Here is a 20188-nt window from a genome sequence, read left to right as displayed (position 1 = left end):
TATACCGGGTGAACCACGAATCGTGACCAGTAGAGATTACTCTGTCATTAGCAGTCCGATCGAAAATGTTTTTATCAGATATAGCATGGTTTTAACAGAGCTTTCATGTGACTATAGCAAATTTTTTGTCAACTACTTTTTTCATGATTTTTCAAGGACACCTTCAATTTTTTGTAAATACACCTATATTTTTTTACGCCTATCTGTTAGAGGATTTCGAGACGTATTCGGTAAGTATCATAACATAACTTTTAGCTTAATTTAAACGATGTTCAAAATGGTGTCCGTTAGCTGCAATGACGATTGCAGGCGGATAAAAAAGTGTTTAGCATTTTCTATGACCTCTGCACTGATAGCTGAGCATGCATCTACAATTCTCTGTCGCCTATTTTCCGGCGTTGGAGGACTGCTAATAACAGAGTAATCTCTACTGGTCACAATTCATGGTTTACCCTTTATATTACTCATTTGTCTGCTTGTTTTAACTTGCATAAAACAAACGTAACATTCTTCGATATTATTGTATTTTATAGAACTCTTATTTAATTCCTCGTCAATAATAATAACAGAGCAAGCAAGTTAAATTCTTCCATGCATCGGCAAAACCGTTTTTAACGATCGATAAAAATCTTAACTCGTCTATAGAAGCTTGCGTTTCTACTCTGCATTCCTTTTTACAGTTTCAGACATCGGAATATTCATTTCCCCTAGAATATCGGCAACGGAGCAATCGTCGTCCACTTTAATTCGTCGCCGCGAAGGGTCACGAATACTTTCACGGCAATCACTATAATCGAATCTGCCCGCAAATTAGAATAGCACCGGGCGTATAGTTACAGGAGAACCGAGCTCATCGAAGGATTCGTTCCTCTTAATCAGACTTCGACAAATTGTGACAAGAACTTGCGGAGAAAGTATCGATATTTTTTTAATTTAATTTTTTAATTTTTGTTGCATCGTCGCATTTGAGGCAATTCGGCGGGTCCGTTTCACTTAACCGACAATGAGTTCCTCGACAATGTTTACATCGACACTACTTCACCGCTAAATGTTTTCACCGACATTCTGTTTTCGTTAACATTGTGATTTCACCGATATCGGTTTTCATTGACACTCTGATGTCATCGACATTAGTTTTCATGGACATTTCATTTCACTGACATCAGTCTTCATCGACACTTTAGTCAGCTTTGTCAGTAATTGCATGTTTGAATTCGGTGTATAAACTATATTAAAATTTCAAGAGGAGCGTCGCGCTTTGCGTTAGTGCAGTGCAACGTACTGTAAATTTAATAATAGTTTAATTCCTTCTTTTTATCATGGTAGACTGGATTTTTGTGTAAAATAAAAATTGTCTTCATGAATGCCGGAAACACGAATCTCTTACGATCTCATAACAATTTCAATTTTTCTTTAACAACTTTAGTAAGTCAGAAGTAATGTATCGATTCTTCGCAATTCTTGTTATGTTTCCATTGTTCCTGGTGGCATTTTTTACTGTCGAGACTGTATTTTGTATCTCTTACTGGTGAGGCTGTATTTTTTTAACCGTTGAAGCTGTTTTCTGTTTTTTCTGTTGGAGCTGTTTTCTGTATTTTATTTTTTTTTTTACCGTTGAGACTACTTTTTGTGTTTTTTACTGCCGAGGCTATTTTTTATATTTTTGACTATTAATGCTGTTTCTATGTTTTTTACTGTCGATGCCGGGCCGTGGAAGCCTCGAATCTTTTACTGACTTGTTTCTAGTTAACAAATTGCTAAAAACTCAAGTGTGCCATGAGTAAATGTGTGCGTTTCACGTTTCCTATTTGTAATGGGAAGTTTGAATTGCCATAAAGCGAAAAGCACAAAAGAAAATCTAACACCCACTGCTTCACTTTGAAGTACATTCGATGACATTACACATGAAATACAATATCATTAAAATGTAGGGCTCTTACTACCCGAATATTCAAGTATTCGCATTATTCATTGTAACTAAAAATCCGGATTGAGCTTTAGATCCGATTATGAGGGCTAAGGCTCCTACTATCCGGACATCCGGATACCTCATGTCGGATATTCGGGTCCGGATTTCAAGTTATGAGTGATCCAAATACTTAAACATCCGGATAGTAAGAGCTCTATTCGAATGACCTCCATGATTCCTTTTGGTGCAGTGAATACGATATAATCAATTTTCGATAACTCCGGCAGATAAATCAGCTAGTGTCTTACCGATAACAAGAATAATGTTTTCTTTGAGATCGTCAACAGTTTGTGGTTCGTTGAAATAAACGAGAGACTTAAGAAAGGAATCTTGTACAAAATGAAATTTTTTAGCATTTTTTTTTAATTTAAATCGATAGGAAATTTCCTCAAGAACACGATAAAAAAAGTTAGAAAGCGATCAGAGATGTTCTTGTACGTTATTTTCAAAATAAAGTGAACGTTTGTATTGGGCGGAGCGACTCACGTAGTCGGACTTTTGTCGGAAAGGCTTGTGCTTCTCGAAAAGAAGAAAAAATGGCAGAAGTACAACTTTTTGAGGAAGAGGAAGATCTGTTACATGGACCTGAAATCGCAGATTAGCAAAAAACCGCGGTAAGTTAAAATGAATTAAGATCTTTTCACGATATACAAACATGTAACGTGTTTTTCACGTTAGTCAAACTTTAAACGCATTTTTCTCGAGACGCAAAATTTTACACGCCGTGCAACGTAGCACAAAAACTGATTACTCGATCTTTATGAAACTTGGTATATATATTCTATAAATAATTAGTCACAACATGACGAGCTTCGATTTTTTAATATTTTATTTAAAACATTGTCATTAACAGAAAATCATAACAGAAATCCGTTTTTTTAAACTTCGCCATTTTTGCAATTTTGTAAATTTTAACAAAACAAGTATGTCGCGTTGTGCGTATTTGCATAAACTAACGATTCCATTTTGATTTTTTAGATTCACATCATTTTAGTGCACTGTACGCTGCACGGCGCATTTCCAGGATGCCATTTTCAAGCCGACATTGCACCATTGATATTATCGATAAAAATGTATAAAAAATATTTTTGTTTACATTATGACGTTAATAAATGATACCTCAAATTTTAAATCAATCTGCGCATTACATTCTTCAACAAAAATTCTTGAATAACATGTCCCCACAAGAAAAAGTCTAATGGCGTCAAGTCGCAATTTGACAGCTGCATTTCTAGAAATAATCCCGTCGTGGAGCTTTGTTCTAAATAAGGCGATAGTTTCGGCAGCGGTGTGGCACCGATTGTCGATATGTCGACTATGATGGCATGTCAAGAAATATTGAATACAAGTATACAAATATTATGTATATGGCTTTGTATAAAATATTCGAAATGCCGCGAAATTTTAGGTTAAATGGAACTCAGAGGCGGGGTACCAGTTTCCCGTGATTTTCGAGTCACCGTAGCAGCGGGTGACTGATTTATTTGCATCAGCTCGACTCGTTAAACGAACTACAGGTTTCGAGGACTAATCTTTGTTCGCGTCGGACGTAAGCGATCTGCTTTCGTCGAGACACCGGAAATTCGTAGCGGGGTACATGAAAGGGAGAGGACTGTGAATTTCCAGGCATCGCGACGCAGCTCATTCGATCAGCATTCACCGGGAAATGAGCAATAGATCGAAGGCACGCTATGCGGAGAACAGCTACACCGATTACTGGAAGACCGAGAGAAAACGAGAGGGTGAAAGATGGTGAGAAAGAGAGAGAGAGAGAGAGAGAGAGAGAGAGAGAGAGAGAGAGAGAGAGAGAGAGAGACAGAGAGAGAGAGAGTCGAGCAAACGTTGCTCGAAAGAGAAAGAGAGAGAGAGAGAGACAGAAAGGGCAGACAAGCGCAAGCGCGTACCACACCGTACACACACGCGTAATCCGCAGCGTGACTATTAGTCGTAAGTCAATAATAAAGCCCTTGTCCTGGACCGACCATAATGGCCTCAGTGAATTATTCTGTCCAGGATGCATTGTCCTGCTGGATCGTCCGCAGGGATAGAATTGTCGGCGTCCGCGACCGATATATGCTGTGTACACACGCGTAAGATCTCGAACGGGAATGCATCTACGACCGTATTCACGTACCGAGCGCCGTAATTGAGATGGATGTTCAATTAATTTGGCCAGGTTTCATTTGCACACCGGACCCACGACCTCCGTTCGAACACACTTCACGTCCTTTTCCTTTCCCAGGATGACGCAGGACGACGGGCCTGAGATCGACAGGCGCGCTCTCTCTCTCTCTCTCTCTCTCTCTCTCTCTCTCTCTCTCTCTCTCTCTCTCTCTCTCTCTCTGCTTGTTCCGCGACGGCCTGACGAATAAGTGTTTTGATTGCATCTGAAAAGGGGTTTGTCTCGCACCTTATACAGATTATGCTAGCGCCGGACACACACCGTTCCGTTCCGTTCCGTCACGTAATGGATAAAGCCGTCACTATACGAAGGAGCGGCGTGACGAGCGATCTCCCGGTTGATTAAATCTCCCAGCGAGTGATCGATCGTGCACCGGGAAAAAATTGATTCAATTACGAGGGAAAAACAAATTCGCAGCTCAACTACCTCGTACCTGCGCGGAACGCGAGCCGTACTATTCGCTAGAGGCTTCGGTCGTCTACGTTGAATCAGCGTTGAAATTATTTGAGCGGATCTTCGTGCAACAGAAACATTTTTTGCACTAATTGCAAGAAACAGGAGTTGCATAGACATTCGTTTCTTCTTTTAATAATTGTAGTAATTTATGCATAACGCAATCGACTTTTTAAAAACTTTTGGTATTTTCGTATATTTGAAATTCGATTTAAGAAAATTTGTTACGAGAAAAATTAATTTTTAAAGACGAATGAAGTATCGTGTCGCTTATATATGATCGATGTACAGTCAACGTATAAATGTGCTGATATTTTTGGTTTAATCTATTTTTCTCAGTTTTTAGAGAATAAACTATGAAAATGGGAAGTTGCATAAAGATCCGTAGTCTAATGATTAACAGCAGAACAACCAAACCAATCACTGATTTCCTAATTTTTTCTTTCACAACTGCTGAAATTATAAAAATGTTTTCATCAGAAATTTTCGAATGAGCTTCTTCATTGTTACGATAAAAACTGTATGAAGTCACGTCATTATTACAAAGCAATATACAGTCGGAGTAGAAATTAAGTGGGCCCTTTAAAAACTAGTAACTTCTTAAATGTTAGACCAAACGTCTTGAGTTTTTTGTATGTGTTAAAAGAATTAGTTAGTTATTAGTCTTTTCAAATTGCTATTGCTCTGAATTTCAAAGATAAATGTGGAGGTTACGATTTTTTACTTTTTTTGTCTGTACCTACAATGAAAATTTGAAATACAAGACATATTTTAAGTTATATAGGTGCAGATAAAAAAGTTAAAAATCGTAACCTTCATTTTTCTCTTCGAAATTCCGAGAAATCTCAACAAATTTTTTTTACATATTATTTAGTAAATTAATCCTTCCAACATCTCAGAAAATACTGTCTGAAAATATGTCTAGTTTAATTTTCTTCCAGACTGTACATCAGTTGCATTTATTAATCGGTAATTCTAGTGTTAACGATGGCACGTATCGCATCGAGGATTGATTCTTATCGCGCAGAAACTGGTCGTTCCGTCTGAAGGAAATCCACGTGACGCACATCTCAAGGGCGAGCATGCTTCCGCGCATTGGATTTCGAAGAACAGCAGTTAGGCGCAGATCTCTCTTCCTTGTGGAGGAGAGGAAATCCAGAAGAGTTTCTCGCGTTCTCGCGAATAGAAAAGGGAACATCTCGACTTGTCCGATCCTTGAGGTGTTTCATAGAATTCCAGCGAAACGGGAAGTGAATTACAATGACGACGGAAATGCAGCAAGGTGAGTCGGGCTGACATAACGTCAACTAAGCGTCGGTCGAATCCTCGATAAATTCGTAATATCGCTAGCTGTCAGCGCCATTCATCCTCGTCGTGGCGGAGCACTACGAAAGAATAGACACGTACAACGTTCCACGTAGTTTCACGCTCGTCCGAAGTTTATTTCCGCGAGAGACACCCGCCCGGAAGAACGACCAAGAAGAAAGGCACGCTGCCTCGGAGGGAAATGTCTTTGAAGTCCCAATTTCTTCGATACCTTTTCCAACGCTTTTCGCGAGCTCCCAGGACAAATCGGTATAGTTTGCTGGAGGTCCGACGATTTGCCAAGCGTATAAACTGCTGAAAAATACCTGCCCTACAATTTTCTGTGTCGATTTTCGCGGATCTTTATCCTGGAGTAACCGGATTCTCGGGCTAATAGAATACAGATGAGACCAATCTTCAAACTTGGAAATGTAATTTATCGATAAGAAAAGAATTGTGTGAAAAAGAAAGCAACATCGATGAAAAACGGAAAAATTTCGGCACAGCTAGACTTCTAGAAATTTGTCTGTGCTTGCAGTAGAAAACTATAATTCAAACATTACTGTTTAATTTCGAAAATTTAGGGATAGTGGCAATATCTGTAGCATCATGGTCATCATCTTCTTCGTTGGTCGTCGTTCCTAAGGTCATGGGATTTTTAGATCACTTTTCTATGCATTTGTGTATCGGTCTGCCAAATGTTATCGAGCTGTGACTGGCAAAACGCCGTCCATCGATTTCATTTTTAGAAATAGCGGACAACCGATTGGAAAGTAATTCTACACACAAAAGCGAATCGAAAAAGGAAGAGTAAAACTGTTTGTTTGACGCCTCGTTTTTGAGAGAAACAAGAGGTAAAATCGGTAGGTCGTGATCAAACGCATCAGCCGATTCCTATCTAACATCACGCGTGTTCGCGGAATTTTCAAACTCGATTTACTCTAAAACGAAACGTCAAATGAACAAATTATATTCTTTCCTTTCGACTCACATTTGCGTGTAGAATTACTTCCCAATCGATTTTCCACGGTATGCGGGACATCCTGTATATACGAAAAATTGAACGGTCCCTAGGCCATAGTTGCTCGCAAAATCACCAGTATTGCCCAGAGGTATGGGCAATGGTAGTGAAAGTTTTATTTTTATTCTGCCTGCTTAGATGAAACCACAATTTTTTTGTACAAATAAATGAATAATCGAAGTTTATGAAACGTATCTTTAAATAAATATTTCACCTAATATTTTCATTTTATTATAATTAGACAGCGGATTATATGCATTTATGACTAAAATGAGTAGGCGTAATTTAAAACAGTAAAAACATTAGAAGAATTTTAAAATACTGTTATATTATTGTCAGCCTATTAAACTCATTAAGAAAGAAAATAAATTTCTATTTCACTCCAGTTTGTTGCAATGCCGGTAGAAAATTTCTCATTTTCTATAAAGATCCGCTGTCTAATTATAATGATCGCTTAAGTGACCGTCACTGCCCCATTCTCCCCTAGGCGGAAATACAATGTAGAAATGGCGACGACAGAAGTATACAACATTATAATTCGTGTATCGAACGTTTCCGGTGGTATCGGCGAACATGGCCACGTTAATTTTCGTCTGACCCATAATCAATCTAACGCGGTACGTTTGCGTGTTCTATTGGACTGCTTCTCTGCACAGCGGTCGAGAGTATTCGCGGTTCGCGTAGTTGCGGACTCAGGTAGCAAAGGTATCCGCTGGTCGAAGATTATCGGCAAATCGGAATTGCAACCAGGTTGGATTACATTTGCCACGTGCGCGCCCGCGCGCAATGTAATTCCACGGGCTGTTGCACCGTCGACTTTTACCCCGGCCGCCTACCGAGCCTCCATAGGACAACATTAATGACAATCTGGGCAATTAGTAAATAGCATCGGGCTAGTTGATTCGGTGAATCACGGAGTCGAATAACATTTGTGCGATCAGAGGTAGATGATTGGCTTGTCGGAACAGCTTGAGGAATCAGTAGAAATCAGCCATGATCGGAGCTTGGAAACGTTTTTGATATCGAGTCTGACATTGTTCTAGGTCAGAGGACACAAGAGGTTTAAATGCATACCTATATTCTTTGGATCGTTAAAGCGGAACCGCGTGCAGACGAGTCGCAAAAATAGAATGACCGTGGGGGATAGGGGTGGGAGGCTAAATAATGAAAGATGAAGGACTTTCGGGGCCGGGATCGGCCGACGTCGGACTTTAAAATATTCACGCGGCGCTGCGTTTGACGGCCGCGGCCAATCAGAAACGACGGAATCGTCCCCCAGGACCACGGGACGCATTCTCCCGGAGTCCCTCCTCTGTTGGGCCGCGGTCCCTCCATCGATTCCGAACTTCAGAACGGTCCAGAAAACTATTGGCCGTAGTGCACACACCGTTCTCGACGCACACACGTCGCGGAGGGAACAGGCAGAGGAGAATAAAAAAGCGGCAGGAGAAAAAGGAGAGTCGGCCATTGTGACTTTCGATGACAATCGTCGCGGCGGACGCGGACATTTGATCGAATCAATCGATTGGTTTCTATGGTTCTTCTAAACACGGCCGGGCGAGGGTATGGGGTGCGTCAAAGGGCCATGGGGTTTGAGGAGAGGGAGTCTGGCCGGAGGAATGAAGGGCTAGTCCCTGGAGAGGATTAGCTGCCAAACGCGAAACAGAGATACCAGAGCCATGCATACGTAACCACGAGTGTGTGCGAGCGTGAGAGACGGATAGGGTTAGAGGGGGGCGACGGGAAAACCGAGTAGCTCCGGGCTCATTTGAATCCGACGTTCGATAATGTCCCCGGAGACCGCCGAAATATCTCGGTGCACATGCACACAGAAGCACGGGGCGGCTATATGCACCCGGCGATATTATAACACTCTCCGCGGTCCCCGATGACATTTTCCGTGGCGGTGTCGTTCATCAATGCCACGCAATAAAATCCGCAAGCCGCGGGGATACCAGCGACACGCCGCGAAGACGACGAAAGACCGCCTAGACGCTGATCGATCGCTAAGCATGATGGCTGCACCCGCGGCATTCTCTTGCGCTTCGGCTCCGCCGTGAATAGATCGACGCGCTTCTTCGCCGCTCCCGGGGACGCTGGTAACGAATTGGTGAACGATGATATTTGGCGTCGTGAAAGCCAATCCATGGAGTTGATCGAATGGCACGCGAGATAGTAAAATAAGGTGGACGACGGCGCAGTTCTCCGAGCATTGGACACATAAGGTTTTCTTAAACATTCTAATTTATACGGGGTCTCTCGAAAATCCCGGAACGGTCGATGATCTCAGGAACAATACATTTTGGGAAATGAAGTTTTAGACAAAAGTTTTAGATATTAATGATTCTATTGAATGGTTATAATCGTTTGACCTTGAGTAGACGGATCAAAGTCATGTCAAGATTAACGTTATCGCTCAAAGCTCATAACTGGGATAATTTTCATCGAAAAAAGAGATACAAGTAGTGTTTCGGAAACGTTTCGCTGTCACCTTGAACAATGCATAATAAGAAATGGGGTATTTCACTTTAAAAAACCATGTTGACTTTGACGTGACCTTGACCCCTCCACTCAAGGTCGAAGAGTTATGACTGTTCGATAGGATCTTTAATATCTTACAACTTTTGTATAAAACATTTTTTTCGAACATGCATTGTTTCTGACATAATTTCGGGTGTCCCTGTATGTGTATTAGATCTATTCTTTGCATTAAAGTGTCTACAGTCTTTATTTATTAAGTCTTAACTGATTTTCACAATGAATCATATCGTATATGGACTGTTACATGAAATTATTGTAGATACGTTTGTTCAAATTAGATTTTTATTGTTACATATATTATTCACACCTACCATAAAGCGTTCAACTGTATTCGCCCCTGAACATTAATCGTAATGATTCGACAATAAAACCGTGTTTTGTTTGTGTTTGTAGAAATAAATTGATTTAACAATTTTTAGCAGCAACATCTTTATGATTTTAGTAATGGTGAAATAAAATATGTGAATCTTCTATTTATGTGCACATTATTGAACAATTGATTGAACAATCCGGATTAAATTTGACATACCTATTAGGAATGTCATTGATAAAATACTGGATTGATTATTCCCACCCATTGAAATTTGAATTATGTTTTTATCTTGTAAAAACTGAAACCTTATAATTAATTTGTAAAACATTGCGTATTTACAGCGGCCAAATATCACAAAGTACCAAGATAAAAGAAAATCTCACATAATATCACGTGCTTTGAAGAAAGCACTTAATGACACGAGAAATCCCATAATGATGATAATTACGATCTTCTTAAAAATCATTAACTTGATGCACGAAATTTAAAAGTACAAAAACAAGCTGGTTTTTCCAAAATCTAATGCTCCAATTGAATTCATAGCTCAAATCAATTCCACAGCCATTCTGTTGTTGCAATGACCAATAGAAATACAAACGCAACCTAAACTAACTAAATCCAGTAAATAAAAATCTTCGAAAAATTACAAGAAGTTTGCCAGAATCGATTATCGTATCATTTCATTTGTAATGCACTAAAGCTGCAAATGAGATAAACGAGACTACAATTTCTTAGAATCAGCCTACAAAAATTTGCACAAAGTTCGTCGACAATCGCGTCATACTTAAGTGGCTAACTTCTTCAAAACTAAATTCCACGATCAGAAAGCACGATTCAGAGCGAAAAGTTTTTCTTGAATATGCAAGTTCTCCAATAATCATGGGACAAGTTCCAGAAGGGAATGATCGAACTATTAAGTGTTCTGGCCGAACGTGGGATCGAGCGCGTAAATTGAAAAATAATCACGATCATCAACGTTTGATTCGATTTCCTCGGGCCGAGGAGAAGTCATGGGCAAGAAGCAACATTCGCCCGAAGAACGGTGGGGAGTGGGTAGGTTGGATTTTCCTGTGGAGTAGAGGGAGTTTAGAGGTCGGGAAATTAGTTTAGTTATGCGCCCGGCAGGGACGTCTTCTGCGTCTCTAGGATGAACGTAAGTCGACGACGGAGCACGTAGACGTTTCCAACGTCCTGACTTTCTATCTCCCTGCGAACCCCCGTCTCGTTCCCTTAACTTCTCCAGAATTCCTCTCCTTTTTCTATTTATCCACCTAGCGCCGGCTTTTCCGTGCTCCTCGAGGATTCTGAAAGGTATCGAAGGGCCGCGGCCGTGGAGAAACGATTCTCCGCGGACGAGAAAGAAAAGAGCCGACGTTTCACTGAATTTCCCGGGGAAGTCGATGGAATTGACGGACGCGATTAAAATTGGCGTTCGTCGATTGCCAGAGGGACGGACGCCTCGTGCTAGGTAGGCGGAAGTCGAGGAAACTTCGTACGCTTACCTGAGAGTCTTCTTCGGTAAATATCGCGTCGAACGCGAACATTTTCGGCGCTGCCACCGTCGGCCTGCGATCTTCAGCTGAAGAGGATTGTCCGGCTGTTGGATCGACCAGGGTCACCTGTTTCTTCCTCTTGTCGGCGTTGAAAAAACTTCCCCCATCCCCTGGAGACACTTTCAGCATCACCTTCACCTGAAAGTTGAAAATTGAACGTTCTTCTCAGTATCAGACTGATCAATATTACGATTAATGTACACGTCGGTTTCTTATCGCAAGCTCTTCCAATAATTGCTTAATGGGTCATATACACTTGTAAGTACTTGAATAAGTGGTACCTTTTCCATTTTTAGAAAAAAAGAACAAAATCGTATATTTATTTATAAGGATTAAGATACGAAAGAGTAAAATTTGAGGTATATTTAGTAATTTTTTTTTAGAGAGAAATATCCATTTATATCGAAGGTATAGCGGATGTTCCTTACTACCCTGATCATACATCAGTGCCATTCCTTTTGTCTGATCAATGGTTGTAATTATTCTACTTGGTCAACTAAAGGCCGTATTTATTCTACTCGAATATATTTAAAACTGTGCTTGTTCTACTTGTCTGACCATAGATCGTATGTATCTGCTCTATTTGTCTGATTAAAAATCGGTCCTGTTCTACTTGTTTCATCATATTGACTCTATACTACTTGTTTGATCATATCGACTTTCTTCTACTTGTCTGATCATATCGATTCTATTCTACTTGTCTGATCATATCGATTCTATTCTACTTGTCTGATCATATCGATTCTAATCTACCTGTTCAATTAACCCCATAAATCGATTACTTAAAATTGGTATAATTTTGAAAGAAATGATGTGCCTATATTTATTCGCAAGAAAATGTACATGAGACAGAACAACGAAATAAATCCATCAAACAAACGAAAACTTCCTTACGATGTTATGTCTGTGATTGGTCTATTTATTTATTTATTTATTTAAGTAACTATTCTTAAGATCTGATTAATCTTGACTATCAAGCCTAAATTGTCGAAATCCTCTGGTTCTGTGTGTCGAGTATTCGGAACGCAGTTTTCATGTAGACTCTCCTGACCGATGATAGTGAGTTCCTTTAATGTAGGAGGATTAACAGGGTCTTGATAAGGGTCGATTCTATACAAGCAAGAATAATAAACTAGTATTCTCAAACGTCCGGCAATTTCGATGGAGCAGCTTAATGTCATGTAACGAATGAAATCTTCCTTTATTCAGACAATAGCTCCATTAAAATTATCTGATGGACAGTTTCAGACAGAAACTGGACGTCGGGTCTAAAATTACGGCGACCCACGTTAGCCCGTTTGGTTCGATGAACTCCTGCGATGCCCCTTCCATGCAATCTGCAGAAAAATTTATTCGTTGGCAAATATTCAGCTGTCTTCTCCAATAAATGATCACGTTTGACATCTTCGAGAACGTTTCCATCGACGGTTCGCATTACCTCGAACTAGTCTATCAATCTGCACGTAAAACTTCGTCAAGCTATCTAAATAATGCGCGAGTTAAATCCACCTCGTCTGCTCGAAATAGAATAGATTTTCGACGACTCATTCGATCATTCGAACGTCACGAATTAGAAGCAACTGAGCAGAGTGTCTGAGCAATTAGGTCAAACTCGAATCGAAATGAAAAGGCGGAGTTCAAAAGAAATTTGCTTCTGAGGAAACAGAAGCGTTAAGCATCTGGAATTTCTGATAAAATTGACTATACAATCAACTATTGAGCAATGTGTTTGCAATATATTAAAATATTACTGCTTTAGGTCAACCTTATATCATAATCTTGTATTATATTTAGATAAATCTGATATTAATCATAGGTTATTTGGTTAAGATTAGAAAAATTTCTTTGTCCAGTTCGATGCTTCCTTCTGATAAAAATAAAATAAAAATGCTACCGACTTCTCACTGCCATATACGCTCCTCTTATTCCCAGTAAGTTCTAAACAAGTTAATGCTAATCGTTATAATGTCCACCGGATCTATTATAGAAATTCGAGGAGGATACAAATTTCTTTTGCCATCCAAAAGATGCCTGATAATAAAAATAAAATCAAGATGCTATCATTGTCGACAGATGTATAAGTTCCTATTATACATACAAAGAATATTGTACCTATTTGCAAGTGCAATAAATACACAAAAATCTTCCACGGTCTATGGTACCCGCAGAAAGAATCGTTCAGGAGTTTCTGAAACAGACCCTTTTTTCCTAGGATCCCCGATCCTTTAAAACAGTTTGCGTTGATCCCCGGCCTGTTCTTCTCGCGGGAATCATAAGACACGCCGTTTGTCGTCCGAGGAAAAACACTTGGCCGTTCCGATGGCGATTTAAAACTGCATTCGTTGCACGGGGATCGATGTTCCCTGTCGATGGTGTGCCGTCGAGACGAGGCAGAGCGAGGCGAAATGTCGCGACGCGACGCGACGCGACGTCCGTTCGGCCGGCTGTCCAGGAAATTGCGTTTCGAGATTTCGTTCAGATTGCGGCGCACGTTCTATCTTTTGCATACGGTCTTGTCCGGGGCTTGCGAAAAAGGGACGCCCCTCCAGCCCTCCGATCTACAACGTCATCTAGATATACCTTTCTTCTCAAGGACAAGTACACCCCGTACGCGATGCGGTTCGTCGAAAGACCGAGCACTAGGCGATCGAGAAATGAAATAGCTCCTTCCCCGTCTTATTGGGAAAACTCTGCATATCGATTGCCTTCCCCCTCTCCCTTTTTCTCTCTGTGCCGTCCCTCTCGCGTACAACGTCTAGATTTTTCCTTTTTTCTTGATTTCTCTCTTTCTTGTTCCATTGAACGTTCGTGCGTCTCGGTACGAGGCCGACTTCAGGGCTGGATATCTGTTCCGCTCGAACGGCCCTATGAATCGCGTCCTCGAACCCCCACAATGCATTTCCCAGTTGTTCTCGTCTTCTTGGTCGTGACCAGCTGGACCAGTTGAGAATGCCGGACTTTTCTTGACTCGAATAAAATACTTGGAGATTTTGTGATGGTTCCTCGATAAGCGCGAGCCCTTTAAAACATTCGGAGCCGTTGATGCTTTAGTACTTGAACTGTGCCCGTCGAAATGACCGATTTTAGGTTTGGTGTTTCACAATCGTTGAGACTATGAGACTGTTTCCTTGATAAATTCTTGTATAGTCTTTTTGGTTTAATTGCATACTACCATAAAAATCGTAAGAAATCTAAATAAATCTAATATATAATATAATCTAAAGTGGTATTATTATAAAGGAATATACGTATATTGTTGAATGTAATTGTATATTTTAAAAATTTCTTGCACTCTTCCAACACTTGGTGCTGGTGTTTTAACGACCGGTGATGGTGGATTTAATATTAATACCCTGCGATGGAAGCAGCTTCGTAATTTCAATAATTGCAAGTCTCAGAATCCTATTAACGTAAATGCTTCAGCACGAAAACTGAGATAATTAAGCTATTTTAGACATATACGAGTAGCTCAATTGAGGACCACAGTAAGATCACTCAACAACTGTCTCATTGTCCTATATATTATTATTCTGGAAAATCTATCGTAATCTGTTTCCAAAACGAATTTTCTAAACTAATTGACACCGACTATGGCAGACCTGTGTGTTTCAGCGACTTTATTCGGCGGAGACCAATTACGAGGTTTTGCAGAGTATTGAAGCCACCAGCTCGGTCCATCAATTACACGGTTTTCTCGGTCGCTTCTTCCTTCCACTTTGCATGCAATAAAGATGTCGTTACCATTGTTACTCGCTATTTTATCGCAGGGCGATTCCGTTTGGCGGCCGGAGGCGTTGATTCGACGCGGCAGTTTCTCGCTTTGAACAGAGGCCCGGGTGACACCGGAAACGGGCCCCGAGCCGGAAGCCCGCCGTTAATTTCTCAACGTCCAAATGGGAATGAGCCGGGCAGTGCCTCATACACAACCTCCGCTGTCGTTTTCCGGACGGACGTTAAAGTGCAGAAATGTTTTATGGCGCCACCGGCCATTATCCGGCAATTTACGATCCTCCGGGCACTCGGCGTTCGATCAAAAAAATCGGTAAACCCATCTTGAAACCAAGGGACTTTACATCGAAATAATTACGATACCGGTATTACATCGTGTAACGTATACCGGTATAATCTGCATACCAGTATTACACTTCGTGACAAAAAAGTAGCACGCCTGATTTATTTAAGGATTTCGAAATTTGCACGCAATGAAGTACTGCTTTTTAGTGGTGTATATATACTTCAATTGCAAAATACAATCTATCAACATACAAAATTGGAAGGAAAAGTCTTATTTTTTAAGTATATACAGAAATAATAAAATATCGGCGCGATTAGCTGATCGCACATATACAGTCAGTGTAAAAAGTATTCGCACGCCCATTAAAAACGAATAATGTTTTTTACAATTGAACCAGCGACCTGATTTAGTGTGAGCAATTAGAAGCATTGGTTTACTAAATGACGTGTAAAAAAGATTTCGTGTAAAAAATCACGCAAACTGACTGTAAATTGACTGCAAACTGACCGCAAACTGATCGCAAACTGACTGCAATCTGTGGATTTTAAGCAGAAACTGACCAAAATTCGTGAAAAACTGCGACTTTCAACGCTTTCAACCTCTTGTAGCTCGTGTATACGGCAACGTACGCGTAGCATTTACTATTGCACTTCCTGGGAGGAGATTGCTTTCGAAACCTAACAATCAAGTCTATTATCATAATCTGCTCGAGCTCGAACATAATATCCACTGTGATATTCGTAACAAATCAGTTGTGCATCCTTAGCGATAGCTAAATGATTAAGCATCGACGGACGGGTACAAAGAGCGAGCACCGAGCGTCGAGTGTAATGGGCGGACAACGACTAATAATGAAATTGATAGAGGTCCCCGGTGTAACAGTAGAACAACGCGTTTCCAGTTTCTAAAGCGGACCGTTTCCCGATCCCCGATACTCTGTTCGCAATTAATAACCACACCATTTGATGCCTCACGATCAGAGAGCGTCCGCAACAATGCGATATTCAAGTTCTGGCAGCCGGGACACAAACAAAAACAGATCCTTTCCAGCCGATCGGCTCGACGCAAATAACCAGAATTAATCGAACCGAGCGACGCAGTCTCTCGGTAACAGTTCCGCTATAAGAGGCGAAACAGCCCCGGGGGGATTCAACTTCGACGACGAATGTCATCAAAGCGACTGTCGGGAGGCGACGCGCAGGGCTCTCTCCCTCTCTCTCTCTCTCTCTCTCTCTCTCTCTCTCTCTCTCTCTCTCTCTCTTTCTCTACCCTCTCGTCTCTGAGCTCTCCGGGCTCTCTAGGCTCTTTGCGCTGAGATTACTCGACGATCGCGGATAATCTAAATAATCATCGTCTGGAGGGAAAATGTGATTCCTTCGTGGCAACCCCTTCGTTAAAATGGTAGTAACGTCATCGACGGATGCCCCGGGGCGGTCCCGAAGTTGATCGACTTCAGGCATTAACCGCCCTCTGTCTTGTGTCACTCTATATGCCGGGATTGATAAGGAACTTCCTTGGGGCAGTTGCCGTTGCAGACGGAGAATCTCTGCGAGTGAAAAGATGGAAATATTTAACCTTCCCGTTTGACAATGGCTACAGTCTGTCGAATAAGTCTCCGTACACACCCTTCCAGGGGGTTGAAGTTCTTTTATTTGGTCGAAAGTATCGATCTCTTCTGCATCCTTGGGAAAAGGGAGAAGTGTAACGAATAGACCTGGAACTTTGTATAATGTTCGGGCGAATGCATTCGTCCATAGAATTTCTGCTGAATGAGGTTTACGAAACGATACGTTACGCAGACTATCTTTTATAAATGGTTAACACTAGAACTACCGAGCCCTAAACGTGACTTAGACTTATCCCTTTATAATAACATCAAGATTGAAGAATTTGCTCAGGTTTCATACGATTTTTATGGTAACATGTACTCCAAAGAAGAGATGTGTTGTGGTGTCGCGTCGATCCCGGAATTGGGAATGATTGTAAAGTCAAACTCCGGAGAACATGTAACTTTATTTGCTAGATGCAAGACTTGGCCTGCTGTTGGTAGTTCGGTATTCGAAACAGTTCTGATCTAGTTATAATCGCATAGAAATTAGGAAAGCTCGGAGGTAGGTGTGGTCTTGGGAAGTTGTCTATGATTGGTTGAAGGGTGTGTTTTGGATGGTGTTGAAAGTAGTGGAAAATTAGGAAGAGTAGGAGTAAAGGCACGCAAGGTTAGAAGCGGCTACGGCTATAAAACTATAAATTTCGGTATGCCAACGGTTCGCAGTTCAGTATGTGTTCGTGAGCTGAGTTTCATTCGAATTGTCGACTACTCTAAACTATGGTAGGTTCTTTATGGTGGTCATGGTCGTTATGCCGCGGGTAGCTAGTCTAGTTGACCTTCACGGTTGTGCAATTGTCCCTTTGCAAAGGGTTTTTACGACGGAACATATGTTACAAAATTTCTCGTGAAAACGTTTTCATAGTTTCAGTAATCGTGAAAGAAGAAATCATCCACCAGTCATTTTGACTGGTTCGGTAGTTCTAGTGTTAAAGCTAAGAATACGTCCGGCCATCTTATGCTACTCTTATGCTATAATAATAATTTTCAGTGGTATCTCGGAGCAGACAGTCTAGTGCGAACGGTCAAACAATTAGTCTTAATTAATCCGTAAAATAACCCGTTTAAAACTGGCGGCAACGATACTTTCGGATGCATCGGAAACATTAACAATTTTCGAGTGTGTAAAACAACATTTTTCAAGTCAGCATCAGGGGTGCACAATTTAAATGCGAGTTTAACTAGAATTAGCGTGCATCGATCGCGTATCGCGCGTCGACGTATTTACCTGACAAAGTAAAACCGATCAGATTTCCGGTAAGCTGTAGTTACAATCCGGCACTATTTTTATTTACCATATCCAGACAGCCATGGTATTGTTTAAAAAGGGCCATCGTTAGCGGCGGGAACGTGGACGTAATCGATTTTCGAGGTGTAACGGTATTCCCGGCGATAATCAAATTCCCGGCAGCAGTTTTTTCGATTGGGCGGATGGCCCGGCGATAAAAGGGATACGCCACGTTTGTGCAAATTCGATAATCCTTTGGATTTTTCATTGGCGACGCGACGCATCGGTGCGCTCCGGGCCGGAACGGGCTGCCGCGCCGCGCGTCGGATTGAATTCCATCCGAGTAAACGAATGATCGTCACCGGAAGAACGATGACCAACCACAGTTGGCTGCGGAAGAGATTTCTCCTAATCCAAAGATTACACAGCCGTCATGCAGTCAGCAGACTTTGCAGAACGTCAAAGAGAGACGGAGGGCGAGTGAGAGAGAGAGAGAGAGAGCCTGATCCTTTAATTACACATTTCATCCGGCGCTGTAATCGGCACTACACCAGGTAAACATACATATGCATACGTACACAGTACTTATGCGTGTTACGGTTCGAGCGCGGCGTCTTTAGAAATTTTTATGAAAAAAGAAGATACGTGCAAGCTGTGCTTTCAGTTGTCTTTTAACACCCACGTCATTAAATAATTAAGAAAGAACAAAAATATACAGTGATTACAATATATATGTCGTCAAGGCCTGGACGATAAACGTCACGGAATTATCCCCACTACCGCAGGGTATAAGTGAGGGGCCACGTAGCACGAGAGACCTCGGACGCCGAGGAGTGTACACATAACATAGCTCCGGTATGTCTCCTGGACGATACATGACGCTGGCAAGACCTGTGTTGTTGACACATATCGAGAATTCACTGTGATTGGCGAAGGTCGCACGCTGGTGCTCCACTTGTCTCGCTAGGCGGACTATAGGTATCCAGGTACCTATTTGCAATTTGTTTAAAATGTTTAATATTCTTCTCGACAAATGACATTGCGTTTTTAGGCGCGCATCAGAATAAATATTAAATTCAATCGTTTTTGCTTCACGTGTTAATAATTATAAATGCATTAAAAATGTATGTTTTATGATATCTACTATTGCCAAAATTGAAAGAGAGATCAATTCGTGTAATACTTAAGGGTTGGAGAAAATTTTTATTTTGCAAGAAGGTCTGCAGTCTAGTTGTGACTATATAGACTGTTCTATTAAATGATATTAAAACTAAAACAGATTGTAGCCGCTAGCCGGGCGCCGGAAGAGAAATCTTCGGCGCATCAGCATTAAGAAAGAATCATGGTTTGTATAAGACGCTATTTTTGAGAAAACGTCTTTAACGACTTTGGCCACTTGGCGGACAGATGTGTCCTTGTAGTTCCTAGCGACGAACTCAATAGCGTAAGTGGACGCCATAAATTTTGGGTAGTCGAAGGGTCTCCAGCTTAGAGTGTCCCAGCGACGCGTGCCTGCATTCTATCAACCGGGAAAGCTGGGCCCGTTTGACGTAAGCCAGCGGTCACGTACCGCACTTAGCGCTGGGCCCGGAAGACACCCCGCTGCATCACCAAAATGATATTTTTAACAAAACGATGCGCTCACCCTTCTCACGCACGAGGGGCGTGGAACGTGGGCGTGTTATGCTAAATTCACTGATTGGTGGAAGTTGCTTGAAAGGACTTCCACCAATCAGTCGACAGGCGTTTTTCGGATATAAGGTAGCGGACTATCGACGCGAGGAGAGTTTAGTTAGAGTTCAGTTAGAGTTGAGCTAAGAGAACTACCCCGGACGCTGCCGCGACATCTCTGTATCCACGAAAATAAACGACGCAGTCAGTAAACCCTGATTCGGAAGATTATTCTAAGGCATTCGCCTACGATAACCCAGTTCCTTCAAGATTATTTAAAGTAATCGATCTGACTGTCTGGGAGTCTCGCATAAAATATCGAGAAACGCAA

At 41.4% G+C, this 20188-nt stretch overlaps 1 protein-coding gene across 1 annotated transcript in view; it reads right to left on the bottom strand.

Annotated features, from left to right (window-relative positions):
* Positions 1 to 20188, bottom strand: part of LOC143357173 (uncharacterized) — a 605892-nt gene that overhangs the window by 69687 nt on the left and 516017 nt on the right. The window contains exon 6 of the mRNA XM_076793456.1: positions 11287 to 11475. Coding sequence (XP_076649571.1) covers positions 11287 to 11475 — 189 coding nt within the window. The remainder of the gene's footprint in view (positions 1 to 11286; positions 11476 to 20188) is intronic.

The sequence above is a fragment of the Halictus rubicundus genome, chromosome 9 (assembly GCF_050948215.1).
Source record: "Halictus rubicundus isolate RS-2024b chromosome 9, iyHalRubi1_principal, whole genome shotgun sequence".
Lineage (NCBI taxonomy): Eukaryota > Metazoa > Arthropoda > Insecta > Hymenoptera > Halictidae > Halictus > Halictus rubicundus.
This window is presented reverse-complemented; position numbering and strand designations above follow the sequence as displayed.